A 14,206-nucleotide genomic window follows, 5' to 3' on the forward strand; every position below is an offset into this window, starting at 1 on the left:
TGCGTCTCCTCCTTGAGTCACATTTTTAAACCAACCAAAGTCTTGTCCAACTGTTTGAGGGCTTAAGTATAGTTAAGCAGTGACATCATAAATAAAAGTCTGTGGAGTTCAGAAAGGGCCATAAAACTGAACAATACCATACACTATAGTGGAAATATGGTCAAAGATTTGTAGACATGTATTATAGTGACACCTACTGGTTGTTTTAATTAATACAATGTAAAAACAAATCTAAGGAGAGTAACATATCCATATGCAATATCCTATATCACTGCCAGTGGTGTGACCTGGGGAGAGCCTGCAGATAGGGGTGGAGACCCTGTTTGCATTTCACTATCCCCATTCCTGACCACACCCCACTATTACATCTACTACAAGGATTAGTGGCCACTCAACCATGCTGTTTTTCAGCAGTGCAATAAAAATCACCGGCACATGCTGAAATCATCCAATTAGAGCAGGTGAAATGAGTCAGTGCCTCACAGCGGGAGTGTGTTGTATGCAGCTTGAAAAATATGTAAGATTGAGCAACACACAAATAAATTAAACACATAAATGGCTGTAAAAATACTAAATATTATAATATATTAAAAATATATTATAATAACACATGTTTGAAAGAGATTACAGTATAGTGGATTTTTACACTACAGACTGATCTTCCTTTAAGCAAATAACAATGAATTCCTGTGTGCACTGGTCATCTTACATGGGACTTCAAATGGGGTGAAAGGTCCGTCATTATCATCTTCCTCTTCTTCCTCCTCTTCATCGTTCTCGTTATTTTCATTGTCTTCGTTCTCATTCTCAGTCTCATTGCCAGCCTCTGCCACATCGTCTCTTCGGTTGCTGTTCCCATTTCTCTCAGTAGAGTTCCCAGGCCCCGTTCCGTTCTCCACTGCATGTTTGATTGGGATCTTGATAGACACCTCTGATTCCCCATTTACATATGCGCGGCTGTTTATTAATCTCTGCCTCTGGAAAAAAAGGGGAGCGACACAGACGTACATAAATAAAACTGGCTGCAATCAATACTTATTCAAAATGGCTCTGAAAAGAAAGGTCAGTGATACTGTAAATGAATAGAAAGGTTGTTTAAGCTTTCTGCCTACAACCATCAATCCCATAGTGAAGCCATTCTCAGACAACTAACAGACATAAATCCAATATCTCTGACACAAAGCAATTTAGGCTTGTGATTAGCCAATAGCATAACAGAAAAGGAAAATTGTAGCAAATACAGAGCTCATTGTTACATGTTGCAGGAAGACCTTAAAATCAGACATTTCTCAATTATGTAATAAAAGTCAAAAAAATTGTACCAGGTCTAGTAACCCTCAGTAGCCAATCAGAAAACAATGTATCATTTAGGGGCCACCTATTGGAAAAGAACCTCTGATTGGTTGCTATGTGTTGCAGGTAGACCTTAAAATCAGACAGTTTACAATTATGTAATAAAGGTTATGAAGATTGAACCAGGTCCAATTACCCTCAGTAACCAATGTAGCATTTACTGGTGTCCTATTGGAAAGGAACATCTGATTGGCTGCAAACACTGCAACTCTTACTGCCTATTGTGATGCATTTAACATTATTATAGTATATCTTTTGCTTTTGCTACCTTGGGATTATCTTATTGAAGTCCATGCAAAAAGCTAATAGTAATCTAACCATACTGTATATCTTGGGCTCGAGACTGATGGATCCCAATCAGCTCCATTCAGGGCTGTTTTAATAAACAGCTAAAAGGGACATTTGCCCAGTGACCACCAGGACAGGTGGACCAACCAGAACTAAGGGACCCACCAGCATTCTTTCAATTGCTAAATTTTCTAAACAAAGAAACAGAAGACACTTCATGTTAACCAATTGGGAGAGATCTACATTTCCTAAAAAAGAGCTTAAGAAGTAACCTGCAGTGCATTGGCACAAACATCACAAACATCACTTAGCACCCAGTAGCCCTGACTGAGCCAACTGTCCCATCACTCTACCTTAGACAATGCCATAAGGAGCATGGAACTATAGAAGCATTAGAAAAAAGTACATTGAGAAAAACTCACCTCGTTTATGAGCATGCGACTGGCCATAGAGAGTCTGGTTTTGGGGGGGAAGTGGCTTGTTATCATGATCCTCAGTCCGGCCTCAGAGAAGGAAAGCTGGTGAGGGTACGCAGAAAGCAACTCGTCCACCATTATGACTGAAGTTTTGCGATTACAATTTCCTGTTAAGAATATACAGTTGGTGTGTCATATGTCAGAACTGTCAGTGACAACTTAAAGCTGTGACAGTCTATCTAATGGCAGGTTTTGTGAGGTGTGCAGAGGAGAGGTTAATGGTACATGTAGTCAGGACCAACAGTGCAGAGAACAGCAGAAGACAGATAATTTTTTCAGTAGCAAGTCACTATAATTATTATCAATATTTTCATTGATCATTTGTTATTAATCAGAAAGTTGCTTGCAAGTTAAAAATGTCCTCTATGCTTTATATGCCTGTTGCTCCCAGTTACTGTAGATATTAGCAGTACCTAAGTGCTACAGCCGACACTATGCAATTGAATCATACGACTTGAAACTCTTGGCCCACCTCCTATCTGCTCACACTGCCGCACAAGTGTAATCACTGAAGTATATATATATTTAATATATATATAGGGTTAAATAAGGCATTGACCACTGCTTTGTGGTTTTAATTCTTGGAGGAGAGGAGGTAAGTCCTCAAGTGTCTTGCATACAGAGAGTGACAGTGTTAAGTGACTATTGACCATGGCAGTCCTTCCTAGTACCCGTCAGAGGTATAAATATGGGTGACACCCGAAAAGGCTGACAGGTCTGTATACAGTATATGATATTGAGCACAGCACAGTTGTATCAGTGTATCACAGTTACCTTTGTTAAGGAGCACCATAGTTGCTTCACAGTGGACACTGTCATCTAATTCTGAATTAGCAGTCAGACCATTTGCTAAGTTGGCTGCACTTTTTTTCCTTCTTTCAAAGAACTGGTGTATAGATGAATTGTACCTGTGCAAAAACACAACTCCGTGTTAGGCAGTTTCCAAACAAAAACACAACTTGACAGTCAAACATTATATGAAGTCTTCGGTTGTGTGTGGCCCTTAATATAACTTTCATGGGCCTATGCCACAAGTTGGGCATCCCTTATAATAGCTATTAAATACTATATAATAAAAGGCACATTCAAACAAAGGAATCAGGGAGCAGTAATATTTGGGAGCATGCAATGATCTATCACTTGGCCTTTATCCATGGCTAAAGTACTTACTTCATTATAAGAATGTAAACAGCGTACATCATGACAAGGATCAGGGATTCCCACCTGGGAGGAAACACACGATTATTAAATACAGACAAATTTTCCCACCGACACACAACGTCCAAAAATTACATGTTTAATTATCATTGTCTTTGTTTCAGCATTTCGTTATTATTTCAGGAACTGCAGAGAACACCATGACCAACTTAAAGTGCAACTTGTATCTAATCAGATAACAATCAGTGTTGCATGGGAACATAAACATCTCAGGAAATTTACTGGCTGCCTATTGCCCAGTGTAATTGTCTCCTTATGTACAGCCAGTGCTCACTGTCTTACAATGATATTCATGATAATATAACCATTTAAAGGCCAGCATTGTGCCATTTGTGCTCCTGTTTATACAATTAAAGTCGAGTTGCAAAAGGAAACTTTTACTTACCAGGAAACCTTCTCATCATAAATGAACTGCAAATGAAAAAAAATGTTATATTAGAATTATGAAATAAATAAGGGAATTGAATGAAATAGGTATATGTGTTTATACTATATAACCATGTCCCATTGTTTCCAGCACAACAAAACACATTTAATTAGACCACTTAGGGATGTACCGTATATACTATTTTGGGATTTGGGCGATTCCCGAAAGATTTTGTCAAATCCTGAACGGAATCCAAATTTCCATAAGTAAATTAGGTTATAAAGGGGTTAAAGCAAGTAAAAAAATGTAAACTTCCGTGTTCATGTGATGAATTTACCAATCAAGGTTTGAACCATTTAATATTTTTTTTTAATACATATATTCTGATACATAAAGGATGTGTTTGGGCCCCTATATGTCTCCATGATCCACCCACACAGTGCGGAATTTCTCCCTATAACAGCATAAAATGAGGTTGCAAAACTGGTTGCAAACAGATTTTTCACAAAGCTTATAACTGAAAAACATTTAGGAAACACTGCTGTAATAATACTGTGTATATTTCATGGAAAATTAATGGGGAAATGGAACAGTTGCAGCACTTGCAACTAAATGCTTTTTGCCCCACAAATCCCTCCATACTTGAATGTTATTCAGGTCACCACTAGATGACACCACAGTATCACTTTTCCATATTCCATAGACGGGATCCTATCCACTGCCACAAGCAAGCGAATGTGATGTTTCAATTGTTTCCTAGAAGACTGTGCCACTGCAGCACTTAAAGCGACACTGCCATGATTTTATGGGGTACTTTTTACACTGTCTACATAGCAAATAATTCACTCTTCCATTTAAACTTTTATTCTTGAACCAACAAATGAATTTTTTTAGTTGTAATATTGGTGCATTGTGTCCATAGAGCAAGTAGTGGAAGCGCATAAAAGTAAAACAAAACATATCAAAACAGTGCATTATTTTTTAATACAAATTTGGAACCAAGAAGTGCTCTTGTAAATAATGTGAGTGATTTTAATATGCTAAAACCTGTGTCCTCCACCACGGTTTGGTAAGTTAAACCACTCACACAAATAGAAGGCACAATATTCTTCACAAAACACTTAGACCACTAATAGCGCTGAAGACTTGTTACTATCTCAGTGCATTATGCCTGAGTCTGAGCTTTCAGAAGGAGCCAGCACTACACATTAGACCTGCTTTCAGGTAACCTATTGTTTCTCCTACTCCCATGTAACTGGAGGAGTCCCAAGCCAGACTTGGATTTCTTACTATTGAGTGCTATTCTGATAGCTACTGGGAGCTGCTATCTTGCTCCCTTCCCATTGTTCTGCTGATCGGCTGCTGAGAGGGAGGTGATATCACTCCAACTTGCAGCTCAGCAGTAAAGTGTGACTGAAGTTTATCAGAGCACAGGTCACTTGGCTGTGGCACCCTAGGAAATGAAGACTATGGCTAGCCCCATGAAGCTCTATTCACTGATGTATTCTGAAATAAAAACATGTTTTCCCATGACAGAATTTTCTTTCCATTTAAATTCAAATCTCATTTATCGGGAACCCAGATTTTGCTCTAGCAGAGACAGAAGGCAAATCTGTCCTCATGGTGAGAAAAAATCTTTTGCAGGACAGATATAAATCGAAATCCGTTTGTCAAGGAAAGTCACTTTTATCTTTTCTTTAAGAAGCCGCTGAGCCACTGAGCAGCACATTTATTTCATGTCTGGCAGCCAATGACTTGGGTAACAATATGCAGAAGATCTGCATGAATGACAAATACCAGTAGGCATGCAAACATTTTGGAAGGAGAGGGAAAAATCCATAGAAAACCGAATAGACATGCATGGGGACCGTGACAAGATTGATGATTTCCCTTTGTGGAACTCAGAAGTTCCTAAAAGTCCAGACTTTCTATAGAAATCAAGGCCAGATTATACACTACATGAGGAGAGATATTTACCTGTATCAAAATTGAACTACAGAACTACAAAACTTATATTCAACATATATTTGTGCTGCTTCTGCCTTCCCCTAAACTCTTCTGTATGTATTTTGAACAAGTCTGACCTTCTCTGGCACCCTTAGTTACCTTTAGTTAGCTAAATGTAGCCATCAAGGATGCAGTTACGCGGGCGTCTATAACAAGGCTACTAGATCGTGCAACTAGAACATGTAAAAATTCTGCTACAAAAGCTGCACTGATCAGTTTGTGATCAGTACAACTCAGTAACTTGCATTTATGAAAGGTCTCAATGATTTTTCAGTTGATATTTTAGAGCTTAGCGCACCTATGGTAGAGAGCGCAGTGCCCAGCACTACTGATGCAAGAGACTCCTGCATTTTATATTAATGCTGCCCAGGTGCTAAGTGTAGGGTCCCATTGTGCTTTTCATGCTTCCGACAAAAACGGAAGCAGTGCCCGAAAAATGTCCCATGCGCGTCCATACCAGCCTGCAGCTCTTCAGATTAGCAATGAAACTGCTATGGTCACTGACTATAGCAACCAAGCTAGAATGCAAATGCAGATATTAAATGATCGTAAATGACTCTGCTTTATGATTGCTATGGTTATTGACCTGCCCAGCTTTTTTAATTTAAGGCCTGGACGTGGCAAATGAGAAAAGTAAAATAAATTACCATAAAACGCAAAAGATCATTCCTGGGGGTTTCTATGTACAGCGAGATCACACGTGTTAACAATGGAGAGGGGATTATCTGTTAAATGTGCAGATTTGTTTCAGAATAAAAGCAGATGAGCTGTTTAAATAAGCCCCATGGAGAATTTTAAGAGATTTATGCACGAGGGAATTGAACGGGACAATAAGATGATATATGTTATAGAGAGAAAATAGAATTTTGTGCTACAGAATAATGGTGAAACAGACAATATACTCTCGCAGGCATTTCTACATAACCCCATTAGCTAGCGGTACGGTCGGCTCACAATGAACAATGTGCATGTCGCCTCTCCTGCGTAACGCAGCCCATTATATGTTACCCATAAAGGCTCCCACCAAATCTTCCTTTGTACAAACATGACCGGCCCTCTGGCAAATCATCTCAGCTGCAACCGATTGATAAGAACATTTCTCAGACAATAATTTCCTTATCTGACAGACAGACCAAACGGCCAAAAGCTTCTTTTTTATGCAGCTGGCGGATTGACTACATAATGAGCCTGAGATTATGATAATTATGGTAATGCAAACGACACGTACATTTCAATCAGCTGCACAGGTGATGGCGGCTCTGGCGCCCATAGGAAATGCATAGGCAGACGCACCGCACGCTTTGTATCCTTTGGCACAACTAACACAATGTACACGTGTCTGTGCCTTTATTTCTTGATGTGCATGTCAGGGACCATTGTAGCTTTCTGTGTATACATTTAATTAAAAGCTTGATGAAATGCACATCAGACATGATTTCTCTTCTCATTAGGCACACCCTGGGATGTATGCATCATACTAATTTGTTTTCAGACAGAGGCAGATGGCAGTGCAAGCCACACACGTTAAAGTTGACTTGACGTAAATGAGAATTAAACGGCAAACAAAAACGTATGTGTCAAAGTATGTTATAAATTCACTATATTAGGGCTCATTGTTGTCCACAAGTGCAGTGAGCAAAGTGTAATTCTAAACTCCATGTTTTTTTCCTACAATGCAGTGTTTTTCACCAGAATACCAGTGACTTTGCAGTTGCAAGGGGGCAAAGCGCTTAGAGCAATTGTTTTGCACCTACCACAATTGCAGGAAATTCACCAAAATTACTAAAACTGGGCGCATATTCAGTGTCAGAGGGGGGGTGGTGGGAAACCCCCATGATCCCCTTGGCCACAAGCATGTATAATTACCCCAGCAGTTTATCGCCCAATGCATTATGGTCCACTAGCGCTCCACCACTGCACCACACAGCACCACCTGCATGTATTGCATGACAAATCGGACGTAGCTGTGCAGGAGTCCATCTGGTGTTCCCCGCATGAGTGACATCTGCACCCCATTCTTTAGGCACAAGTGTGCAGTGCCAATTGATGTTGGCCACAAAGGAAACCCTGAAGCTACTGCCTGGCCATTAGGTCATTAGGGTTCCGCTGCATCCATAGGTTTGATTTGAAACACAAGGCAGGAAGGATATGAGCAGTGCCAAGCGCAACTGTAGGGAAGTAAATGGTGCACATTTTAGCACAAGTACCTTTATTGAAAGTCGTAATACATGTAACTGACTGTGGGAAATTATGGGCGTGGCAACAGCACTTGCGGATGTAAATAAGCCCCAGTTATGTATCTCATGTACAACACATGGGTATATGTTATTTGGCCTTATGGTTCTGCAAATGAAAGTGAAATGCTACCTGCTTGCTATAAATGACTCTATGTGCAGCAAGCTTTGCACCTTTTATTACATAATGCACATTGTGTGTGGTTGTTCACCATTTTTTTTAGAAAAAGTGATTTTTACTAAAGCAGTGTATAATTTCTAATTCAAGCATATTGGAAAAAGGCTTATTCTTTATTCAGGAACATGGATTTCCATTTTTTTGCAATATGTCCCCTTTAAAATGGTGCCGATGTGTCTCTTTTTTGTATCTACTGTGCTTGGGGTCCTCCAACTCAATAATGTTGATGTGTGCTTCTGGGTATACTGGAGGAAGAGCACTCTTGGCCCTCTCCACTCTCGCTTTGTGTAGTAATAGAGGCAACTGAATGTGGGCTAAATGGAGCCAATTTATACTATACAGAGCTTATCTGCTATGTAACCTGTGCCTTTTCTCCTTTGAATGGCTGTCCCCATGGCTACACAGCAGTTTATTTATATAAACTGTTCCTTTAACAAAGAATTTAAAGGGATATTATTATCATCTCCTACAATACACCTTTGCTTGAGCATCCTGACTTAAATATGGAACAAAATATATATATTACAACAATAACTTGTCCTTAAAAGTAATATTAGCACACTGATGACAGCACTTACAGTGCTTACTTTAGCCATGTAACCTTAAGTCCCCAGAGGTCTGTAGGCTCCTTGGTGCCAGTCAACTGCAAGACTGATTCATGCTGCTATTATTGGCCATAGCCCTTGCTATTTCTCAATAACTGGAGGCTCAGGGGGTTGTCAAATAGGGAGGAGTTAAGAACGGAGTAGGAGAGAAACAAAGTTACCTAGAAGCACTTCCCTCATTTGCCTTCCTCTCTAAATCTAAAGTAATGCAGACAGAATGTAAATAATGAACAGACTGTATATACTATACAGGTTTTACACACCTATTACATGGAAGCATACAGTGCTACAAAGAATACAGTGTGAAGCACTTACCACAATAAGAGCAATGACAGACAGAGTATAGTAAGTGGCGTCCCTCAATAAACACCAGGCTGAGAGCACAACAACCTGCCAATGAGAAGAAGTACAAGGAGGAAGAGTTATAGTACATAATGGTCTGTAACAAACTGGCACATGAAATGGCAAGATAAGTTCAACTTAATGTTAAATTACTGCTCTGATATTGAGCATTGTTATAAATACATTATGTGAAATAGAACATAACACATACATCACTACACGTGCCATTTATTATACACAACTGAATACTATTACCCCTCCATCCCCAGAGAAGGACACCCAGTGTAAGTTGGAAACTCCAACTGCCGGCGATATAATAAAAACCTTTATTCCTTAGGCACAGGGTTTGCATATTTATAGCTCAGCAACACATTCCTTGAACAATTACTCAGGTAATTCTAGACTAAACCTACCCCCAGAACAGTGATTTCTATCTTTATTTTGCTTATGAACTTTTCTAAGTAAAAACTTTAATTAAAATTAACCTAATATAATGCATAATACATACATGTTAGTAAAAAGGAATTATGTGTAAATATTGTACATCTACAACAAATAAAAAACTAAATTAGTTATAAAGTTGCTCAAATTACTCCCAACTAATCCCATTAATTGTTGCAATGAATGAATGAATGAATGAATGCTTGCCTATGTCAACCACAGGACCATGCACTTTAGAGCTGTTGAACAGGGTAGGTTATATTGTGATTATCTAAGAAAGAAGGACTTTCCCAAGAACATTGTCCCTTTTTGGTGTTTATATTATTATATAAATACTGATTCGTTGAACACCCTTTGCTGCCTGGAACAGGGCTGGTGTTGAGAAACCAACAAGACTATTCGCCTGTGGCACCAAGGCCCTCAGAGTGTGTTGTGTGGAACTGAAACACAATATTCTGGGGTGCCATCTGCCTACACAGCATTTTAAGCATATGTGTTAATAGGGCTTCCAATACTCAGCAGTGGGAAGCAAACCAAGAAACTAGAGTAATATGTGAGAAACCAGTTTTAGAAACAGGAAAGGAAGGGCTGCTGTTTGCCAGACAGGTGGTTGGAGGCAAACAATTGGAGTAGGTGGATAATACTTGCTATAATGAGCAACTCAGTGTTCTCTTCCAGACAGCGTAACACAGATTGGATTACACAGATTGGGAAATTTAACCAATCTTGAAGGGACAGTAACACAGGAAATGACAATTCCCTAAAAGCATTAAAAATAACTTTCACTTAGCATAATTTCAATGACATATGTTACCAGGTTTCCTAGTAAAGTTTTAGGGGACTGATTATGTATTATCCAAGGCTGAACATTATAGAGTAGGAGAGATGTTTCTATTAGTCAGTTAGGTTAGCACAAATATTAGTGTTTTTGTAGTCTCAGCGCCAGCTCAGTTGGAATGTATGTATGTATGTGGGTTTTGTACTTCACATTACATTTCTGTTAAAGAAGCAATTAAATACATTTATTGCAAGTTGCATAACAAATACCCCCTTATATATCGTGATACAGACAACAATTTAAGGCTTTAAATCAGGTTTGCAGCTTGAAGGTCAGTTAGAAAGTGAGAGCCAAAGAGCAGAGGAAATGGGACCTGGTGTTATAAAATGGCAAAAGACATGAAAAAGTCCAAGCAGTCCTGCAATAGGAAGAAGCCCAAAGCCTGCTTAATGACTTTACGGCCAGACAACATAATTCTATAATTAGAATGCATTGCCCTGTCCTGAGCTCAGTTGGGCAGGATAAACAAATGCCATGTCTTGACTGTCTATGTATAACTAGCATTTCAAAAGGGGAGAAGTGGAAGCGCCTCGGAAGCATCTGGTTACAAATGCTAACCCCATAAACATGGCAGAGAAATATTTAGATTACATATTTCCCATTGTACCTTTGAACTGAGTTCTTCAAATGTTTAGAATCTTAAAACAGATAAATGTATTATTTATACCCAAAATGTTTAAAGATAATTTAAACAACTAAATGTTTGCTATTTCTGTTTATGTGAATGCCTGGTCCATCAACATGATATATCCCAATGCATAGACAGTAAAGTAGTTATTTGTACATGCTTCTATTTCATGCATAGCCTGGGCTTGTATTTATTAGCTTTACAGTCAATGTAAAAATATTCTGTAGAAAGGAAACAGATTCTTCTTTAGCTCCAAATGATTTACTTGTTCTCTATTATTAGTACAGTAGGTGGAAATCTTCCATTCATGCTCTTTAAGGAGCATCCCCATTCCAACTTCAAATGGGGGGTCACTGACCCCGGCAGACAAAAACTATTGCTCTGTAAGGCTACAATTTTATTTTTATCATTAACCTTTATGACTTTTCTTTCTGTGTAGGCCCTGTCCTATAAATATATCAGTCTCTCATTTAAACCAATGCCTGGTTGCTAAGGTAATTTGGACCCCAACAACCAGATAACTGCTGAAATTCCAAACTGGAGAGTTGCCAAACAAAAAGTGAATTCATTACAAAACCACAAATAATAAAACATGAAGACCAGTTGCAAATTGTCACAGAATATTTCTCTCTTCTTAATATGAAAATTTAACTCAAAGGTGAGCAACCCCTTTAATTCCATTAGAAAAGTGGATGATGCTTGCCCAAGTCATACAGGTATGAGACACAGGGGTGTAAGTACAGAGGCTGCAGGGGCCCCCCCAGTGTACAGTTCCCAGTAAGGTCCTAATTAATTAGAAATATATCTTAGTAGAATAGGTCAATTTACCAATCCATCTTGGGGCCCTAAACTGAATTTACTAAAGTACACAGTGACATCTAGTTACACCGCTGAGACACTGTTTATATTTAACTTGTGGCCTCAATGCCTGTAGTGTCACCCACAAACCCATAAATGAATTATTTGGCCATATACTGTATGCACAGTCAGATCTAGTTGAGTAATAGGAAAAAGGCTTTCTAAATATAATTTCCTCAAATATAAAGCTTCATTCATTCTATTCAGTTCTATAGAAAACATATAAATACTTTTTATAAATGCAATTTTTAAACTGTGTATATTAAAGCAAATCTTACAAAGCATTGCTGCTATTTAAATGTTATTGGCGTTTCTGCTTTGGTTTCCGCTTTGTTCCTGAGAATGTTATGGGCAGATGAGATGGCGTCCTTGTGAGAGAGTACCATTCCTTTTAGTGTAGCATTGCGTTTGCCTGTAGTACTCATATGTAATTTCTTTTCAATCATTTTTATTTGCATTTTACCTTTTATACAATGGATATCAGAACAGTTAAATATAAGTTAGCATTTATCTGAAGATGGAGAAAAGGAGAAAGAAAAGAGACATGGTTCCCCAGCACCAAAATAGTGGAACTGGGAGGAAATTGCAATTGAGAACTAAGATATACAGCCTGGTTAAGTTTGACAGTTACCACAATGTTAAGAAATAAAGTCTACTTATTATTGGATGATGCCTTTGTTTGCCTCAAGTTTATAGTTACTTATCTACTAACTGACTTGCAGTCAATTGGGAGGCGAAATATGCAAGGCCTCTTGATACCCCCTCATGTAATTTCACAACTGGCATTGCCCAAAGTGAATTAAACGTGATTAAAATAGATGTGTCCTCCCAATCCAGAAAGTAAAGCAAGGACAAAAAGTAAAAGTGTGGCAATAACTGCTGGCTTAATGCACAGAATGATTCTTTCCAAGTCACATAAGTGGGCAGCGCTGAGCTACAGTATATTACTAATCACAGTGGGGGAATGTTCCTTAGGAAAAGTGTGGGTGGTGGAACATTCTGATCAGTGAAAGTGTCTTGTTTTGTGAAATGAAGGATACATCTATCTTTATCAACCCTTGGTGTATATAACAGGAAGACTTACAGTTTTGGCACACACACACAGTGTCAAAAAAGCAAAATGGCCTATGTTTCACTCAAAGTTATCATAACTGCACATTACCACGATCACAGTTTGCAGAAACCTTTGTCATAAGCTTTGCCAAGAGGCTGCATCCTATATGTTTGCAATGTCTTGTGCCAATCGGCTAGTGCAACTGTGGCCTGTGCCGAGGGGATAGTCCAACACAAAGGTGTGGATAGGATGTTTGATAGAGAATGCAGAGGAACAACAGCAACTGATCACTAATAAACAGTAGAGGGGCTAGTGGGACTGTGATACAAGAGGGCACTGATGGGAGCAATGATGCCATGTGTAGAGGTGATGTAGTGCTGATGGGAGCACTGATGCCTGTTCATAGATGTTATTGCAACTGTGAAAAATGATGGTCTATTGATGGACAGTGCAGAGGGGCTAGTGTAACTTTATATATATTATGGGTGGGAGCACCAATGGCTGTGCAGAGAAGCTAGATGACTAGGTACATGAGGGTACTGATGTGAGCATTAAACATTGAGGATAAAAGCAACAACAGCTGTGCAATAGGGCTGGAACTAGGAGGAGGCAGTAGAGATTCCTGTCTACAGTGTAACAGCAATTTTGGGAAGGCTGGGTGCCTTTCTATTGCTTATGCACAGTTGCACTCTATGAAAGGCACAATATTAGAGCAGCCTGTTGCACTGTTCCCATTATCTCATGTAAGCTGCGCTGTGCCCAATATAACCCAGACTGGAGGTAGTGGACTGACTGAGAGCTCTGTGCATAGGACCATTGGTGGTCAGTTCAGAGGTGTGACGGGCTTATACTCTACTTGGATCAATATTTGTAAAAATGTTGGTATTTATTTAGTATCTAATTTCATTAATTTTATTTTTTTAACCAGAATATTACAAACCAATGGTTTTAAAAAGTTCTGTGGCTTTTCAAATGGCCCAAAACAGCGGCAAACAGTCAGTGTTCCTTAATGTTGTCCAGTACGGCAGCACTCCCAAATGACTAAGCTTTTTCCTATATACCACAATCTCTTCATTCAAAACTAACTGTAGTACAGGAGGACTTTCTGATCCCTGCCATTATTTATGTTTGTTTCACTAGAGGTTACACTGAACACAACAGCATGAGACTGAATGGGCTGGAAGTTGTTTAGGGACCAGATAAACAGCGTCTGTTAGAAGAAGAGGACATAAACTGCAAAAAAACAGGATGTCTGCCTCCAAGAAAACATAATTTAAACATTTTAAAATGTACAGATTTAAATAATTTTCAATTTGTGT

General features: G+C 38.9%; 1 protein-coding gene across 2 annotated transcripts in view; it reads right to left on the reverse strand.

Annotated features, from left to right (window-relative positions):
• slc24a3 (solute carrier family 24 (sodium/potassium/calcium exchanger), member 3) overlaps window positions 1-14,206 on the reverse strand; it is a 189,418-nt gene that overhangs the window by 16,313 nt on the left and 158,899 nt on the right. Inside the window, exons 7-12 of one of the 2 annotated variants that reach the window (XM_012963175.3) lie at window positions 9,042-9,116; window positions 3,721-3,746; window positions 3,288-3,341; window positions 2,892-3,025; window positions 2,064-2,224; window positions 710-977 (exon numbers count right to left, since the gene is read on the reverse strand). In XM_012963175.3, the coding sequence (XP_012818629.1) occupies window positions 710-977; window positions 2,064-2,224; window positions 2,892-3,025; window positions 3,288-3,341; window positions 3,721-3,746; window positions 9,042-9,116 (718 nt within the window). 2 annotated transcript variants of the gene reach the window in all.

Source organism: Xenopus tropicalis, chromosome 5 (assembly GCF_000004195.4).
Source record: "Xenopus tropicalis strain Nigerian chromosome 5, UCB_Xtro_10.0, whole genome shotgun sequence".
NCBI lineage: Eukaryota > Metazoa > Chordata > Amphibia > Anura > Pipidae > Xenopus > Xenopus tropicalis.